Source organism: Paralichthys olivaceus, chromosome 11, assembly GCF_024713975.1.
Source record: "Paralichthys olivaceus isolate ysfri-2021 chromosome 11, ASM2471397v2, whole genome shotgun sequence".
NCBI classification, from domain to species: domain Eukaryota; kingdom Metazoa; phylum Chordata; class Actinopteri; order Pleuronectiformes; family Paralichthyidae; genus Paralichthys; species Paralichthys olivaceus.
In genome coordinates this window covers 3,091,346-3,109,590 of record NC_091103.1, presented here as the reverse complement: position 1 = coordinate 3,109,590, position 18,245 = coordinate 3,091,346, and the positions used below count along the sequence as shown (strand labels likewise).

Below are 18,245 nucleotides of genomic sequence, written 5' to 3'. Positions count from 1 at the left end.
AATACATTGGGGGTGATATCTCTTTCTTTATTGTTTAGTTACAGAGGGTAGAAAAAGTTTCTACATTACTCTAAATAACATTTGGTTAGGAAGTTGCTGCTCTCACAGGTGTAGTTGGCGGCAGAGCAGAAGATCACTGGTGAAGCACGGCGTCCACTGGAGGCAGAGAAGGATACTGCCAGAGCAGATAGCCAGGCACAGAGAGCTGGACAGGCCAACACAAAAACTTAACCAGTCAAATCCTAAAAAAAACTCCTAACAAAGGAACGCAAACAATGTTGGATCGGACCCAAGATACTTCAAGACTTCCAGACTTCTGTTGATCCTACCAGATGTGGGTTTAGAAGATATGCTGGCTGGTCTGGCTGAATCAGAATTCAGGAATAGAATTGATGTTAGTCGGAACCAGCTTGGGGTCTGGATTGGTGTCAATCAAAGACCTGGGCAGTGGCCGTTACGGGTTGCTAAGCCGCTTAGGTTCGCAGTCACTGGATGCTTCAGGTCTTGGGAGCTGGGTTACTTGGGAACTCAGCCTCTTCATAATCCACACTTTCTTCTTGGGTTGCACAGGAAGCTCATCAGTCAGGCTGCATGCTGGGGTGAAGGCTGAATCAGGGGTGTAATTATGTCCTTCAGCCACTCAGACAAACCACAGCTTTTTGGACACTTCCTTGCATGTTCTCCTCACATCAGAGTGTAGCACACATTGTTAAATTCAAGTTAAAACACAAGAATCAAGACAGTCAAATTCAAATTCAGTCAAAAGCAAACAACAATCCGAGGTCCAAACAAAAGCAAAACATCAGAGCAGAGGAAAGACAGACAGGAAGGAATGAGGATGCAAAGCACAAAACAAACGGTCCAGGGATCTTCTCATTGAACACATTCATAATTGTGTTTTCATTGTCTTCAACAAGAGTCTTTGTCATTTCCATTACCTTAGAATTGTGAATACCTGTGTTCTTCCATGGGGCCCGACATGTTGCACTGCCATGTTCTCACAGAAGAGACAAACCAAACACTGGTTCCAGAGGCGGACGTTTGCTGTTCTGTGATCGAGTGCACCGTGCACCGGTGAAAAGAGAAGCAGCACTACTGAAAATAATCCAGACAAAGAAGCAAAAAAAAAAAAAGAAAAAAGAAGGAGCAGTGTCATTGGGTGTCATTTTGAAATAGAACAACTTTTGATCTCAATTTATTTGGTAGAGCACAGTAGAACAAGAGGTGACAGCAGTCATGGAGCTGCTGTTATTTATAGACTTTGTCTTTCAGCGTCTACAGTTGTGAAAGAATGATGATGAACTGTGTGATATCCATAGAAACTGACTTATTTTAACATTGTCATGGTTTAACATCTGTTCATGTTATGTTGCTTTTTCATGAAAGAAATACTGATAATTATGACTCAATACAGTGGCTGTTGGTATTCACAATACTTCATAGAGTTGTGTTGTATATTTAATTGTTAATGGATAAATATGTTTCCCATTTATCTACTTCAGTTGCACATATTGGAAACATGTTTCTAGAATATTTGTAAACTCATTAAAAATCCTAATCCCTCATTAACATAATGTGTTCAGCACCATAATTCAGAACATGGTAGAAACCCCTTCTGCAGGAATTAGTCTCATCGTCTGTGCTTTGGCTGGGCCACTCCGAAAACAACAGCAGCGTTTGTCTTTGGTGTCCACCTCAGGTCTTTGTCATGCTGGAAGCTGAACCATTGCATGTGCTTTAAGGCAGGTTTTCTTCAGGGACCTCTCTGTATTTTGTCTGTCTCCAAATGTCCCAGTTTGAACTGTGTTTCCCAAAGGGTTCATTTCACAGCACAGTTCATTAGCGCTATATTTTTTTTGCATATAATCTAATTATCATCGTTCTCCATCCATTCCAGCCTTGATTCAGACAAACTGTCCTGGTGAAAGAACTCTAACACATCTCTCAGCAGAAAGATGCATTTCTCTGTTCTCTTAAAATGATGACACATGAAGTCATCAGGTGAAGTTGGGATCTAAATGTTGCAGCTCACCCTGACATGGCTCTTTGCTGTCCTGAGTAAACTGTGCAGTAAACCAGCCCTTTATCCAGACTCCACACTTCAAAGCCCTGCCTCATCCGACACAGCCGAGGTTACGACATTGTGTGAAATTGAATCTCATCACTTAAGGATATTTCCCTCCCACACTGTCCTGTCCTGTACAAGCCTGTCACGCCCAATTATTCTCTATGAGCTTCGATGAGCGAGGCGTAAATGAATCCCCTGTCAGTTTCTGTATTGATATCCAGACATGGAGAAAGATGTATCTATTTTTCATCAGTCCATGTAAAATGCAAGACTGCTAATAGTTCATTTGTCTCTGTTAGGGAGAGGAAATTTCACAGCTCCATAAAACACAGTGCTGTCTGGACAAAGTCCAGGAAATGGTACACCCTTATTCAGTGACTGGGCCTGAAACCTGGAGGTGTTTGAACTATTACTTTATATTATGATGACATTTAAATGCATGGAGATAAACATGAATGTGTACGAGCTCATTGCCAGATAAATAAATAGGGGTAAATAATGGGCAGCTCCAGTACTTCCACAATGACGAGGGACTTACAGACACAAATGGTCAAATATACTCGTAGTCCCTATAGTTGGGGTCAAGCTCCAACATTTTTCATAACACAAATCAATATGTTTGTTATTCCTGCCATTGTTTTTTTTACCCAGAGCGTTCATCTGTATCTCCTGGTCTCCATCAGCGGATGCGGTGGAGCTGCATGTGTTGACATGCGAGGTGATATCATTTGATTCCGAGCACTTTTACAACATCTGCAGCAAACAGAAGTAAGATTAATAAAACAAATCCAGCTCACTGTCGTCTTTCTCTTGGCTGCCGTCACGCGGTCTTCAATAAACAGATGGTGTTTGCGCAGTATATGGGTCGTGCTGCAACACAATTGTAATAAGTGGATCCATCACCATGGAAACTGAGTAAATTGAGTAACCATATGGTTAAAACTCCAAAAAGAGCTTGTAATTCACCAGCGTACTGTAGCTGGGAAGTGCAATTAAAACATGTCCTTTTTGGACCCACCTCTAGTTCAGGCAGTTTGTAGTCTCCAAGCCCCAGCTGAGATCAGCCTGAGGACATCATCGGAGTTATTAGTTCTTGGACAAAGCTCCCCCGGAGTTGTTTCCACAGACTGCAACACTAATCATGATGAATAAGCTGATGTTCCAAACTTAAAATCAATGGAGTGTCCCTTTAAATAACCCACACACTAGGGGTGCAGAGTTTTCAGTGTTTGTCACACATCTTGTGTGAGACTGGAAACCAACGGAGGGAGACAAAAACGTTTTACACTGTATTGTTGGATAAAGACTCCAAAGACATATTTTGAAACAAATTGCTGAGCTCATTCGCCATAAATACAATTTGGTGTTTACTTAAAAGTCCACTGCTATAGGCTCACTGCTGTACAACACATATTGTGTTCAGAGTTTTCATCGATTTACGTCGGCTTAAACTCGATATTTTTGCAATAAGATTTTATTAAATAAAAATGTGAAAATGATGAACCAACCGAGAATTATCACCCGAATCTTCTCCGAGCTTTATTGAGCTTTATGGCAACTTCACTCACCTCACTGTTCTCATTTCGAGCCACAGCAGGCAGCTGCTCTTTTGGAGCAAAAACGTCTAAACCCACGGCACGCTCGGCACCAAAGAGCCGACATCACACGTTCAAGCAGAAGGGTTCAGAAAAAAAACATGATGTGAAAAACAGAAGTCTTAATGTCCTCTGGTCCTCCTGTAAGGTGACTCTTTAATTTGCTGCAGCGTTCCCTATCCTGCTGTGTTGAAGTGCTTCTCACTGTAATGAAGTCATTGAAATGTTGATAATAAGAGAGTCCAAAAATTGTCTATTCTCTCTCTTCCTGGCGGCCCTCTCTCTCTCTCTCTCTCTCACAAACCCAATTTCCTCTCAATCATCATGTTTAAAGTAGTTTCAATATCCATTTATGCAAACTTTCATTATATGTCATTTACCAAATCCAACATTTTCCCCACATATATAGGAAAAGGCAAAATTACAACCAACCCACCCATTCATTCACACGTGGGCTGCGGCTCGGAGAGGTCACCAGTCCGTCACAGCGCTGACACAGAGATAAACCACGCACGTCCACATTCACATCTACGGACAATTTCCCAGACTCCAATTAACCGACGCTACTTGAAGGAGGAAGAAAACTCAGCCAGACACAGGAGATAGAATTTGTTCTTCAGGCGGCGTTAACCATTCATACAAATAACAGTTTGATATTTCCTGTGCGTCGTGTACAGACCTGACATGGTGGCGCTGGGTGAGAGATCAGCAGGGCGTCAATCTCCTGAAGTACTGATGATGATGATGCTGATGATGATGCTACACACAGGTGGTTTTAAATGCTGAACATTCCCTTGTGGGGGTTGTGTATGTTGGGCTGCGGCAAAGATGTGGCATCAGCTACCGCTGGTTCCCCCTCAAGAGAGTTCCCATGGTCCCTGTCATTATGAGCTCCATATGTCCTTTCACCGGCCTATAGAGCGCCTGGCCTTCAGAGGAGACTGCCGGCTGCTGCTGGGTGATTTACCTCTGGACGGGGGGTCCGGTGCTCCGTACCATGCTCGGCTAATTGAAAAACAAACGGCAGGGTGATTTTGCTATAACAACATGTCCGTGTCCCACAGCCACAGGCCCCCCGCTGAGCTGAGATGTTGCTGCAATAAAGCATAAATAAAATGGATTGCAGGGGCAGAGGGGGGGGGGGTTGCACAGTATGTTAGAAGTCCCCTCCTTGCCTCATTGACTCCCAGGGAGCGAGGCAAATAGAGGAGAGCTGCTTTTTCACTGCAACATACAGTAGATTAGACCGCAGTCTGCCAGCAATTTGTTTCTTCCCTCTTTCTTATTTTCTATCGGCTCATCTGTGGTCCTCTGCTTTATGTATGATCTCCACGTGGGTGTTTCTGTGCCTTCATCCTCTCTTTCCTGCTGGCTATTTATCATAGTTGATGGCCTTTTGAGGGTGGAGAGAGGAGGGGTTGCAGCCCCAGTGGATTCTCCTCAGGGCAGCTATTGTCTGTCTTCTCCAACTTTCTGTTTGTTTTTCTCTTCTGTTCTCTCCGTCAAGACTCCCTCCCAGTGGATCTCAGCGAAATTAGGACAAAACAGAAATTGTCTGGAATACAGTTAAAACAGAATACAAGCTCTGATCTAATGTCAGCTCCTCCTTGTACACGTCGAGTTGCTATGCCGTTACTAATATGATTATTTTGATACCTTATATTGGAGCCGAGAAATATTTCTACTGTACTACGGAAAGATTTTACTCAGCAGTTAAAACTAGATCGTTGTAGTAAAAGAAAAGTAAGGGGCTGCTAACTCACTTCAGAGATTCTCACTATAGCCACACTGTGGTTTTAATGATCCGGACTTTGTTTTCTTCCCCCTTTAGTTTACGTTTTTGATCGCAAGGTCTAGTTTAGAAGTTTAGGGTTAGTAGTATGTATTATATGCTATGGATATATGGGCAGAATGTTATCAAATATATATATTTTATCCCATAAATTATCAGATACTGTGAAGTCTAACAAAAGGGTTCTACCCCCTGTCACACAAGACATAGTCAAGCTTAACTCATGGCCACTAGATCGATTTCACACGAGTGAGACCCCTGCACTGTATTCACACTCTCACCAGGCATCTGTTTCCAGCCAACAAGTCCCAACACACTCCTGTCCACTGTCCTGTCCTCAGCAGCAAACACACACAGTCAGAGACCAGCTGGAGGACACAGTTTTGCAATTAGCAGCTGAAGAGCCAGACGATTTTTTTTTCTCCGGCGTTGGTGGAGGCAATAAACAGAGTTATTTTTAACGAAGGTGAATATTGAATTTGAATTTGAATTCATCGGTTGGACGTGAGCACAGCTCCAGATTAATGTGAGTTCCTGTTTGCTCTCTGTGGCCTGGCTGTGTGAATACTTCAGGCAAGTGAAACAAATTACAGTTCTGTACAGATTATACCTAAAAATATAAACAAACGTAGTTAACTCAGGTTTAAGATTCACTTATTCAAAAACTGCACCATCAGTCTGTTTTTAGACATGAAATACCAACCCCATCATTTAGGGGGACCCTTCCTTATCTAACGCTCCTAACTTCTCTGTTATTGCTTTGTGTGTTGTTTGCTCGTTAGTTGAAAGTTACAGTATCATATGCTACTTTCTGTAGAGCTCTAATTGACCAGGAGATTTGTTTTTCCACTTAGTTTTGTCAGAATATATGTTTCTCACGTCTATGCAGTGTATATATGAAGTATAGAATCCATATATAGTGATGCCTAACTGACCCTTTCAGACAATTGTAGCATATGTGCCATGAATGAAGCATGACACCCTCAGGAAATAGCCTGCAGACTTTTGCCCACAAACTCTTGTCACAGCTGCACGGCAGCGATGCATTAATCTCCGCAGACTTTGTCAGCTCCTCGCAGTAATGCGAGGCCAATGGTCAGCAGAAATAAATGCTCTGTGCAACCAAATGAGATTAGAGATGAAGTTTGATCCTCGCGCAGCCATTCCACATGAAAGCGATATCACAATGTAAGCGCAAAATAAATAAATTCAATTTACATCCGTCAGCTACAGGGAACCATTAAACAGCTCAAATTATTGCTCTTCCCCTGTGATCCACACTGTGGCCATGAGGCCTGATTAGATGCGGCGGAGGCCAACATTTCCTCCGAGCAGCTGCAGAGAGCCGGCTTATGGCCAGTCTGGGGCTTGTGTTGGTTTAGCAGCTCAGCAGCAGCAGCAGAGGAAGCAGTAATACATCCTACTCAAGTACAAGTACTGATCATAACAGCTGAGAGTTAACAGTAAGAGCAGCTATAGAACGTTTAATGGAAAAGGCAACATACATAACGTAGACGTTGTTCTATTAACTTAAAGGGGAAGTTCTTATAAGCACAGACATGTCACCACTTTTCAATAAAAAACAAACATATAGGTAAGCAATGAACGGAGCAAGTGAAGTTCATAGTACATTCAGCTTCATTTCTTTATATAAATCAGAGAAGCGTATCTTTTGCTGCACTCGCTCTTGATTGATTATATTCCCTAAAAAAAAGCTGGTGTCAGCGTGAACACAAATGTTCCCCCGGTCCACGGAAGTTTGGCCTCAACATCCCAGCTGGGCTCTCGTGATTTCCCATGACATAGAAAAATCTTTACACAGCGCTCCATAAATAGAATTTTATGAAGGGGAGGAAATCTAACAGTGTAGTAAAAGATACATCTGCCATCCAGCCTGTAACGTATCGGCACACACTGAGCGGCCGGCCGTCTCAGGAGCTGCTGGTCTGAAGTCAGATCTCAAATCTCCAAAAATTAAAGTGCACATTTCCAAAAAGTCTTTATTTTGGTGAAAATGTGAAATTAAAATTCTTTTCTTTCTTTCTTTTTAAAAAAATGGCAATTATTGTTTTTTTTTTTTATGTGGAAGTTTGATGGACAGGCGTCTGTAATGTGTTGTTTTTCCACATTAGTCAAAAACCCATTAACAACTTCTAACATCTGTCTTTTGTTTTCAATACTTTTTTTATATATATAATATTTTAACAGCTCCTGCTCTAATCGGCAGCGACAGAAACAATTTCTTCCTCTTCTGTATTCGGCACTGTAGATGCTGACTGCTGCAGCTTTATGAACAAAACTCATAAAAAACAAAAAGGCAAACTCAACAACATACTGTTAATGGGAAGTCAACTCTTGGGTCAACTTCCTTTTTTTTGGTATAAATATAGGTGAGATGACGGACGGAGAGAGGGACAAGCTCAGGAAATATTCAGAGAACACAGTCCCAACATCCTGTTGCTAAACTTTAGGTCCAACTTTTGTTCTGACGGACGAGTAACATAAAATATATTTTTACATTTTCTTTAGCGTTTTTAAGTTTTGCTGCTCGTGTTTCTCTCCTCAAGACACGAACAGTCCCTGCGATCACCTGGACTCCAGCTGCAGGTCAATGTGTGTCTTTTGGTATGAAAGAAGAAATAAAGAAATACAAGCAGTGCTTATCAATAACCTTCCATTAAAACCAGAACGTGATAAATGGCCTTTAGGTCCCGGAAGACAAGACAAAGTGATGTAGCATATAGCAGACATTTTCCCGCTTCGAGGCAATTTGTCTCTGTGAAGCTCCCTGCAAAGCACCAGTGTTATGATACCACAATGCTACCATGATGGCTCTTTTATCTCTTCTCTAGTCTCCAGTGAGCCTGTGAGTTTCATCGTTTTTGGTTGGCTTGGATATTAATAGCTACAGTGGACCATGGTAATGACTAGCTCAGGGAGTGATAGGACACAGCTCCAGCAGCTGCTGCTACCGCAGCACCAGCCTGGGATGATGCTCCTAATGAGAAATACTATAAAGACCTGCGCTGCTCTTCTTATCGCTGTTTCAGGGAGACACCGCAGCACCAGCACCGTCCCTCAGCACTAACACAGGGTTGGAAGTGGGGGAGGTCATAGGTTGTCATTTACTGGCCCTTTTAATCTCCCTACATATTTCCTATCCTGAGGCGCAGAGCTGTCCCCAGCAGACAGAATCGATAGCAGCCCAACTGCCAAGCCATCCGAGGAGCTAACAATAAAACGAGGACAATTACACTGAGATGGATCAGAGACTTTAGCAGAAATATATTATTCCTTTGTTTGGCCCTGCACCAGCAGGCTGAGGTAAGACAAATCATCTGCAATAAAAAAAAAAAAGGAAGCCAGTTCGTTAACTGGCCACCTGAGAGCCAGCATGGATGTGTTCCTCGCAGATTGGCGGTGGTGTAACAGGCAGCGTGTAGGTGGAAATGCTTCTGTACAGGTCCGGGCAGGTGGCAGCCTCAGGAGGACACTGCTACACCAAATGTCACTGTGGTGGTTGAGTGCAGACAAATTAATACAATGACAGACACCTACCTAACTGCGCTGCTTTAATTCCAGTCGTAACTCGTGTGTGAAGAATCTCACCTGGTGAACAGTCTCTGAAATGCAAATGATGTGCTCTGGATGCTAAATATGGAATCGCCCCTCCCCCCTCCTGCGCTATATTTGGCAATCACATGATCTGTACTTTATCAAAGACAAACCCATATTTCTAACTTTAGCAGCTGTACTACAAGCACATCTTCATATTTCAGTCTAATCCTCCCCGTCTGACCTGTTTCTGTTGAAATTGTCATCGTAAACTCAAGTCTCTCCTGAGCTGCTCTCAGACGAGCACTGAGCTCCAGAGATGCTCCAGACATTCTGTGGAGAGGCTGGATGTACGAACGCAAAGTGTTGATGACACTTCTAACGTGCAACAGATGCAAAAAAAACAAAAAGAAAACGAATATATCAGAATTTAAAAAAGAAAACGGTGCCATACAAGAAGGCAACACCTGCGAAAAGGTCAAGAGAGCTTTTGGTGATAAAGACCGCCGCCACCGACACTGTGATGTGAACAAAATCACCTGATAATGGCAAAGCCTCTGCCCGCTGCACCCCCCACGTATCTGGAAGGACAGGGACGTCCCAGAGCAGAGCTCTACCACACACACTGAGAAATAAAGTTTTAAATACATCTCAAGCCAAGTGTGGGGTGCGTGTAACAGAAAGTGATCTCATGTGAAAATGTGGAGAGGCACTAAGAGCAGACGGCACGTCTAATGAAAAAGAGATGATTTGAATTAATGAGTGAATGAAAACACTTGGCTTGTTCAAAATGGAGAGTGAGAGCAGCACCGTGGTGATAAGACTTCATCTTGTTGTTATACTGACAAAGGGCATTATACTGACGTGAGGTTAAAGTGCAGCTCGGATATTCAGTCCTCATCTCAATCTCCTTGTTTCCTCTCTTTATTATGCAAAAGCCACAAAACTCAGAGGCAGAACAAACACTGATGGAGGACAAAGGCTCCTGCTTTGCAAAATGCAGCTTTTACCCTTTCAATGTCACAGAAGTGATTCGGGTGAATCATTTTAAAATTGCATGAGAAATGTTCTCTGGCTGCCGAGCGATAAAAATCCAGATTAGTAAATGTGCTAAATTGAGAAGAATCTGGTTCTGCACACTGTCCCATCAAAAAACATATAATCTCTTCTCACTCGTCTGTATGGAGCTTCTCGGGAAGTTGTCATGGTGTCACAGGAACCTCCCTGATTTCCTTCAGCTTCTAAAATCAAGCGTGTCTCTCCTCTTTGGGTGTGTCTCTCTTTTTGTCCATGTCTGCCCTCTGTTGTTTCAGGCTCGTTCCTCTCTGACTGTTTTCTTTCTCTCTTTCCTTTCAGTCTTCGTGTTGAGCTGTGTCTTCCCCCAGCGGCCTCTTTACGGCGACGTATCAGTGAGCAGTCTCCATTCCGGAGGGGAGGCTTTCTTCTCCTGCCTGACTGGTTACCAGCTGCAGGGCCCCAGTGTGCTGACCTGCCGCAATGCGAGCACCCCCTACTGGAGTGGCAAGGAACCGCACTGCCTCGGTAAGGTCACCTCAGCCTGGGGGGTCGCGATCAAAGCCGACCCTTGATATCCACACTTCTGAAGGACGGCAATTTAACACTGGGATTATTTTAAATAATTACAGAAATCTCTGTCTGTCATCGTTCTAAGATTTCAGCTTCACAGTCGTAATTGTTTTAAATTTAAATAGTTGTATTCCTCTTTCTTTCTTTCTTTCTGTTGTTACTGTTAAAAGTGTAATACGCATATATTGTATTTATTGTGATATTAAATATTTCTGAGATTGATTTGTTATTTCAAAATCTAATATTTTAAAAAGTAGAATAGGTGTAAAAATAGTAAACACAACATATTATTATAGTAAGAAGTTAATATAATTAATAATAATAATTAGTATAACAGTATAACACAGTGAAGAAATAAATACTTCATCAGCATTAAAACCAATGATACAGTAAAAAAGGCTTTTAAAAATAAATATTAGTGCATTGTTTGCATTACTTACCATCCGTCAGCACAGTATTCCACTGTTGTGGCCTTTTATTGTCAGGAAGCCGGATCACTGGAGCCCTGGACATTTGTTTTTGTTCAGACTTGATGGGCTTTTTCTGCTCTTTCAGTATTGGTTTTCTCATTTATAGTGTTTTCTGTGCTTCAGCCCCTCTATGCCAGCTGTCCACACAATTCCCATCAATAGTATTTTTCTTTTTTCTCTTTTCTGTCTCTTTCTTCTTTTCTATTTTTTTTTTATGCGAACTTGCAGCCAAGAGTTATCTATTGGACCTTCTAGTCCTTTTGCATGACAACCATAGAGATAGAGAGACCTGGACTCCCACAGGAGTGTGTGGATGATGAATGTTTTTTCTTTTTTTTTCTTTATCTGCTTCGATGGGGCTGGCTGATGAATAATAAGTGACAATTTTGCTCCTGACCACTCGGATCAACTCTGATTCACAGCACAGGAAATAAACCTCTGAGAGCCATTTCTAAGAGCGGGTTTGTGTGGCTGTGCATCTGTATCTCTGCCATCTTGATTGTGTGTGTGTGTGTGTGTGTGTGTGTGTGTGTGTGTGTGTGTGTGTGTGTGTGTGTGTGTGTGTGTGTGTGTGTGTGTGTGTGTGTGTGTGTGTGTGTGTGTGTGTGTGTGTGTGTGTGTGTGTGTGTGTCAGAGCATAAAAGAGGTGTATTACTGAAATCTGGGCAAGATGCCACTGGGTTTACTCTTCCTGCTCTGCTTTAATTAAGCTTTGTTTGCATGAGTGACCTTGACCTGATCAGCTGGGACACACACACACACACACTCTCACACACACACACACACACACACACACACACACCTTTCTTTAGCTGCAAATAGATTTTCTGTATGTGTTAATAAATCTGATTCTATCTCTTTTATTTCTCACCTCGGTTCCTGCAATGAAAAGTAAACAGTTATTATTTGTTGATTCATTTTCATCTTTGTTCATATTTTTAAAGTCATGATGATGGAAGTTGCACACACACACACACACACACACACACACACACAAACAAACTTTACATCCCGTTATCTTGCTCCACAAAATTGTACATTTGACGAACGTGTCAGAATCCATTTTAGAAACACACACACACTCTTTGTGTTCACTATTTTGTTCCAGTTTCTTCCATTTTGTCTCTTTTTGTTCCTGTTGCAACACAAACATTCTGCATTAAAGCCTCTGAGCAGCTCTCAGCTCTCCACTGTTGCCAGTGGGCCCTTCTTTGTGAGACATGTGCAGGAAGTGCTGTCAGACAGTCAACAGCACTTGAGAGACGGCAGCATGGAAGTGATTGACGGGTGAATCGGAACAGAACGAGGAGCAGCTCAGAGAAACCAGGTCCTCTTTGTCTGAACTGACTTAAAGGTCCAGTGTGTAAGATTTAAGTGAAAGGGATCTACTGTCAGAAATTTAAATATGTGTTCACGAGTGTGTTTCATCTAAATTGTATGAATTCTTGTTTTCTTTACTCTACAGTGAGTCTTTATATTTAAATACTCTCTACGGAGGCTGCCATGTTTTTTACAGTAGACTGAAGCTTCCACAGGTTCACCACTAGTCACAGAATTCTACACACTGAACCTTTTAAGAGTTTCATCCAGATGAGGTGAACCTGTTCTCAGCAGGTTAATAGGAGTGGGATGGTCTCAGCACCAGTTTGTGGACATGCGTTTGACATTCAGTGTTGTTGAAATATTAAGAACACTCTCCTCCCGCTCTCTCAGCTGCCTGTGGTGGTGTGATCAGAAACGCCACGGTGGGTCGGATCATCTCTCCTGGTTTTCCTAGCAACTACAGCAACAACCTGACGTGCCACTGGCTGCTGGAGGCTCCCGAGGGCCAGAGACTTCACATTCACTTTGAGAAGGTGGCGCTGGCCGAGGACGATGATCGGTAAGCAGGACGTTAAGTTTTAACACGAGGATGGTTTGGACATAATGAGCCAATCTGGCCTTTGTTGACAGTGTCGCCACATGTAAACATAAAAACTGTGTAAAAACTGTGCATCATACTTATAACATTTATTTTCTGGTTATTTCATTTTACAGCAATTCTTTTGTTTTTATCACACCTCGAAAATTATTATATTATTATTTATTATAATTCGACAACTTTTAAAGATGTAAAAGTTACTTTTACAAAATAAATACAAACTCACACCCTGTGAGACGAACAATTTGAGATATACAAAATATTGATGATGAATTGTTTCATGAAATGAAATGAGAGGATGTGGGATTAAAGTCTAAATATATAGGATGAAAGTTGAAATGAAAATGCTTCGGGTTATCAGTCAATATGTGAACATGGGGGTTCTGGTCTATTAGCAGAATCTAAATGTCCAGACTTCAACACATTAGCAGTTTCACTGCCTGAACAAATTCAGATAAAGAAAAGTTTAATAAAAGCTGCTGAAAGTGGAATTACTTAATGTAACAAATGGCAATTTAAAAAAAAGGTCTCTTGTGATGAACCCACAGGTGAATTATCACCTGGATCTGCAGCTCTTCAGTGCCACAGTGAGTTTCACCTCACTGCTCGCGTTATTTTCAGATGCAAGAAAAACAGCTGTTTTTGGAGAATAAGCTCTGAAAACAGCTCGACACCGAGGAGGCACTGGCAGAGAGAGCGTGAGAAACTAACTACTGAAAAAAGTAGAGCATTTAGCAGCTGATGTTCCCTTCAGAAATTAATGGAGAGCAAAAAGAGAGAGCGATAAGAGACTGAATCGTGCACTTTAGTTTTCTAGTATGCTCAATACAATATGATATAAATGATAATGTTGCAGTGAACCTGTTGGACGTGTAAAATAGCAAACGTACGAACCTAAAAGTTGATTATAGAGATGATAACAGTCGGTTTAAAGTCGGTTTAAAGATCTACATTAAAGTATGAGCTCTGGAAAGTTATCTGCAGTGAATATTTTAAGTGGGGGGAGTTTTAATGACTCCTGGCTGTGAGCTCATCACAATGACTGCAGTGTCATTTTAGCAGCACGGGGCTGTCACTAGAGAGGACGAAGAAGAAATACCACAGGGGTGAAAATTACCTGAATAATCCAGTTTGTAAACCAGCCCACAACTGCCCCTGTCACAAATGCAGAGCTCAGATATGAGGAGACTTCTGGGCAGCTCTGAGGAAACTGGAAAAGATCAGGATGTCGTGATGACAAGCTGAAGGCAGAGCGTTGGCACGGCAGTAAAAGGTGATGGTGCGATGAGCTCTGCTGACTCCTGGTGTCAGTGATTTCTCGCTGGTTTCTCTTCACACTCTGCCTCAACCACTTTAGAAAGAGTTTGATCATCACACCAACATTTTGGATGGAATTCTGGCTCCGAGACTAAATGCACCAGTTCACCATCCGTGTTTTTCCTCTCTAACTTGATTTAGTTATTTTACATCTGTGTTGCCAGTTTTCATGTCGTCCAAGGACCGGTTTGATGTTGGCAGCTTTTTCCACTCAGGCAGGAGGAGTAAAGTTGAAGTGGGCAGCAGCTGTGGCTCAGGAGGAAGAGTGGGATGTCCACTAATCCTGGGTTCAATCCCCACGTCCTCCTGGTGCTCTATGAATACAGCTGTGTCTCAGTTGTGAAGTCCCATGAGTGTCATTCACAGTTATAATGACACCCTCCAGCATTATCAGCGCTACACGGTTGCACGTGGTGGAAAACGTCACTGAGAGCTATTCACTGCAGCTCGTGACTGTACCTCAGCTGTTTGTGTAACTTCTCTGATGATCACAAAGACCTGACGTTAATTATGATGATATTTATACAGGTCAGCTGCTCTGTGAGGACTCAGATTAGTCCAGAAGAAGTTTAACTAGTGGTGGCGACTGAAACGTCAACTAAAACATTCAAGTATCTTTTTGTAAATTGTTGGAATGGGGCCATCTTCCTAACCTGCGCAGGTCGGTAAGAGTTGGAATGAGTTCAACTTGCTCGGCTACCTCTGCAGAGGTGGCAGAAGTACTCACATCCTTTACTTTAGTAAAAGTACAGATGCTTGTGTAAAAGTAGAAGTACAGATTCAACTCCTTTACTCAAGTGAAAGTAAGAAAGTACAGGCTCTGAAATGTACTTGAGTACAAAAGTAAAAATGAAATTTGAATCACTGGACACAAATTTCAGACAGAATAATAAGAATAATAAAGACTGAGCTGAACCGAGGTCCTGCATGAGCACCTGGATCAGTCTTTACAACGCCTTGATTATAAGTCCCTGTCCTCTGTGCACACCGCCCGTCGCATCTACCGATCGGATGATTTAGTGAGGTCCACGGATCGGCCTCGCCGGAGTCGGTCACGGCCCCGGTTGAGCTCTGAGAAGACGATCAAACTTGACTATCTAGAGGAAGATAAAGTCCTAACAAGGTTTCCGTAGGTGAACCTGTGGACGGATCATTACCGGTACAGCCCGACCAACCTCCGGATGCTTAGGGTCTCGTGCCTTACTGAGAAATAACAAAGTATTTGTACTTCATTACTTCGGTACCTCTGTACCTTGGCACGTGAGACACAGTAGGTGAAAGCACCCCGGAGAGTAAAATGTCTTTCCAACAGAAATTGTTGGATTGCTGTTTACCACATCCAAGATCAAGACCCAACTTTTCAGACTGTCTTGTTTTGCTTGTTTAGTCTGTATCAGAGTTTGACTGACAGCCTTCACAGAACCCCGGGGCTGTGTTGAGCATGCTCCTCTGTCATTACACAGTTTGTCGGTAATGATGTGAAAACAGTAGCAAGTGGCAAATCAATCGCAGGAGCTTCTTCTGATCCAGATCAAGTATTTTTGGGGAATCACAAAGAATTTTGTTTCCTCACTCAACAAGGGGGAAAACAAAACTGTTCGCCCCTTCAGAGTATAAAAACCAAAAAGGAAGAACATTTTGACATTCAGATCAGCTCAGTTACTGTTAATAGAAAGGTAAATATAGATTTTAGTTTGACATCAAGACTCTGTTGTGTTGTTTCTCTGCTACCTGAGAAGAATAATTTAAGTCATCAAAGTCAGAGCGGGGAGAGATCAATGCAGACCTCCGTGGAGAACCATGAAGGAGCAGAGCAGTGGGTGGAGGCGGAGGCGGCGGCGGCGGCGGCGGCGGCGGCTGTGACATGCAGAGGATGAACGGTGACTGTGACTGCTTCAGGTGCAGATGACAATAAAACATGAAGTATCAGCTTGGTCACAGATGTTTGCCATGAAGTTTAACATCTGTAGAATTCTGTGTGCATCTTTGCGGTGCAGTAATCTTGTGTCATCGAATTCATCATGCAATTCCAAGGGGCGGGCATCTGATTGACATTTGCCCCACCCCTCTCTGTGACATCACCCCCATGAAGTTATGGGATTTCAGCCAGATGATCCATGTTAACCTGTAAATAAACAGACAGCAGGTTAGGTTTAACCACATCACCACAATTCACCCTCCAAGCCGGATATTTGTTTCCGAAGATGGTTTCTGTTAATTTAAGATTTTCTCATCACAATCATCTAAGTCCCGGTGTTTCGTTTTTTTCTTAAAAGTTTCATTTTAAGTAGTCATTTGATGCAACAAAACCGAGGTGACACCTGAAATTGATTTCTGATTGCTGAGATGTGTTGGTGGCTCCGCTCCACGATCACTGCTGCACAGACTCCGGCTTAAAATGTTGTGAAAAGCACAAGGTGGCAGAGCTTAGCTGCGTTATTATCATTTTATTTGTTCCCTTTGCCTGCCATGGGCAAGTACCTGTCGCTACCTTGACTGTGATTAAGTCAGCGTTATAGAAAAACATCAGAGTAAGCCAATCAGAGGCAGAGTCAGGACAGGTGAGCAGGTGGATGTGGGAAGAGGAGATGTGGTGGGCGGGTGGAGTATGACAGGAGACACAATGAACATGAGGGCTGAGACAGAAACCACAGGAGGATCCCTGCTCATGATGCTTTGCTCTTTTTCTTCCAGGCTGCTGATCAAGAACGGTAACAGCATAGATGCAGCCGCCCTGTATGATTCCTATGAGGTGGAGTATCTGCCTAATGAAGGTTTACTCAGCTCGTCCAGACATCTATTCATTGAGCTGACTACAGATGCTACAGGCACATCCACTGGAATCGCCATCCGGTACCAAGGTAAGCTTTAGAACTGTGTGGCGATGTGAGCAAGGCCTCCTGCTTTATGTCACGAATCATACAAACATGGAGTAGACAGCAGAAAATGTGAATTTATTATCTATAAAACACTTCATAGAAAAGATGTTAGCTCATTTTCTTTAAGGCCAAGAGCAGTTTACCATCAGTCGGAAACTTTGGCCTGCAGGAGATTGTCGGTGAATTACCAGTCAAACAGTATAATGAACAAAGACCTTCAAAAGAATGTAGTGTAAAAGCTAACTGCGGTGAAAAGAAGGTCAGGAGTTCCAGTGATGATGAAATCCATTTAATCAAGGCCGATCCAGCCACTAAAAGTGCTGCACTGCAGCAGTGAAAGGTGCCTTTCAAACGGCCGAATGAAAAAACAGGTTGGGGAGAGGAATATGACGAGCTGAGCCGAGGAAGACTGTGGGGTTTTATCAGAGGCGTCTCAATGGGGGAGCTACACGTAGCTTTGAAGGGAGACTATAGGAGTGAAAGTAGAGCTGGTGTCTGTCGGCTCACTCAGGGATTCCAGCTGCTTCAGTGTCCGGAGTTAATTATAAATAATCGAATCTAATATGCTAAAATCAATTCAGATTCTGACATTTGTCTCATAATTATACGGTTGGATCAGTTAATTCAAACATCTTCAGATTGTATTACAGTGCTTATTATGTGTCATATGCACTTTAAACGAAGTGTGTTAAGTTATTCATTATCTCCTCTAACAAAGTAACATAGAACCAAAGGATGGGCAAGAATATCACAAATTCAAACAATAAATTCAAGTGTCTTTTCCTCTGATAATCTAAAAATATTCAGATAAATAGTTTAAAAAATATAGAATATGAAAACGAGAAATTCATCATTATAATTTTGGTAGTGGTCAAATGTCGCAATTATAGATATTCACTCTTTGAGTCCTCCATTCAATAATCTCAGATTACAGATTACTTTCTGCAGAGCGATCAACCATATTTAACTTTAGTGTCAAACTCTAAACTTGGTTTGACATTAAGACTGATAGCCAATGGAGAGATTGTGGATTTAGTCGTATGTAAAATACTTCTGAGTAT

At 42.3% G+C, this 18,245-nt stretch overlaps 1 protein-coding gene across 1 annotated transcript in view; it reads left to right on the top strand.

The window, feature by feature from the left end:
- sez6b (seizure related 6 homolog b) overlaps window positions 1-18,245 on the top strand; it is a 123,454-nt gene that overhangs the window by 84,405 nt on the left and 20,804 nt on the right. Inside the window, exons 5-7 of the mRNA XM_069534478.1 lie at window positions 10,367-10,552; window positions 12,781-12,949; window positions 17,000-17,166. Coding sequence (XP_069390579.1) covers window positions 10,367-10,552; window positions 12,781-12,949; window positions 17,000-17,166 — 522 coding nt within the window. The remainder of the gene's footprint in view (window positions 1-10,366; window positions 10,553-12,780; window positions 12,950-16,999; window positions 17,167-18,245) is intronic.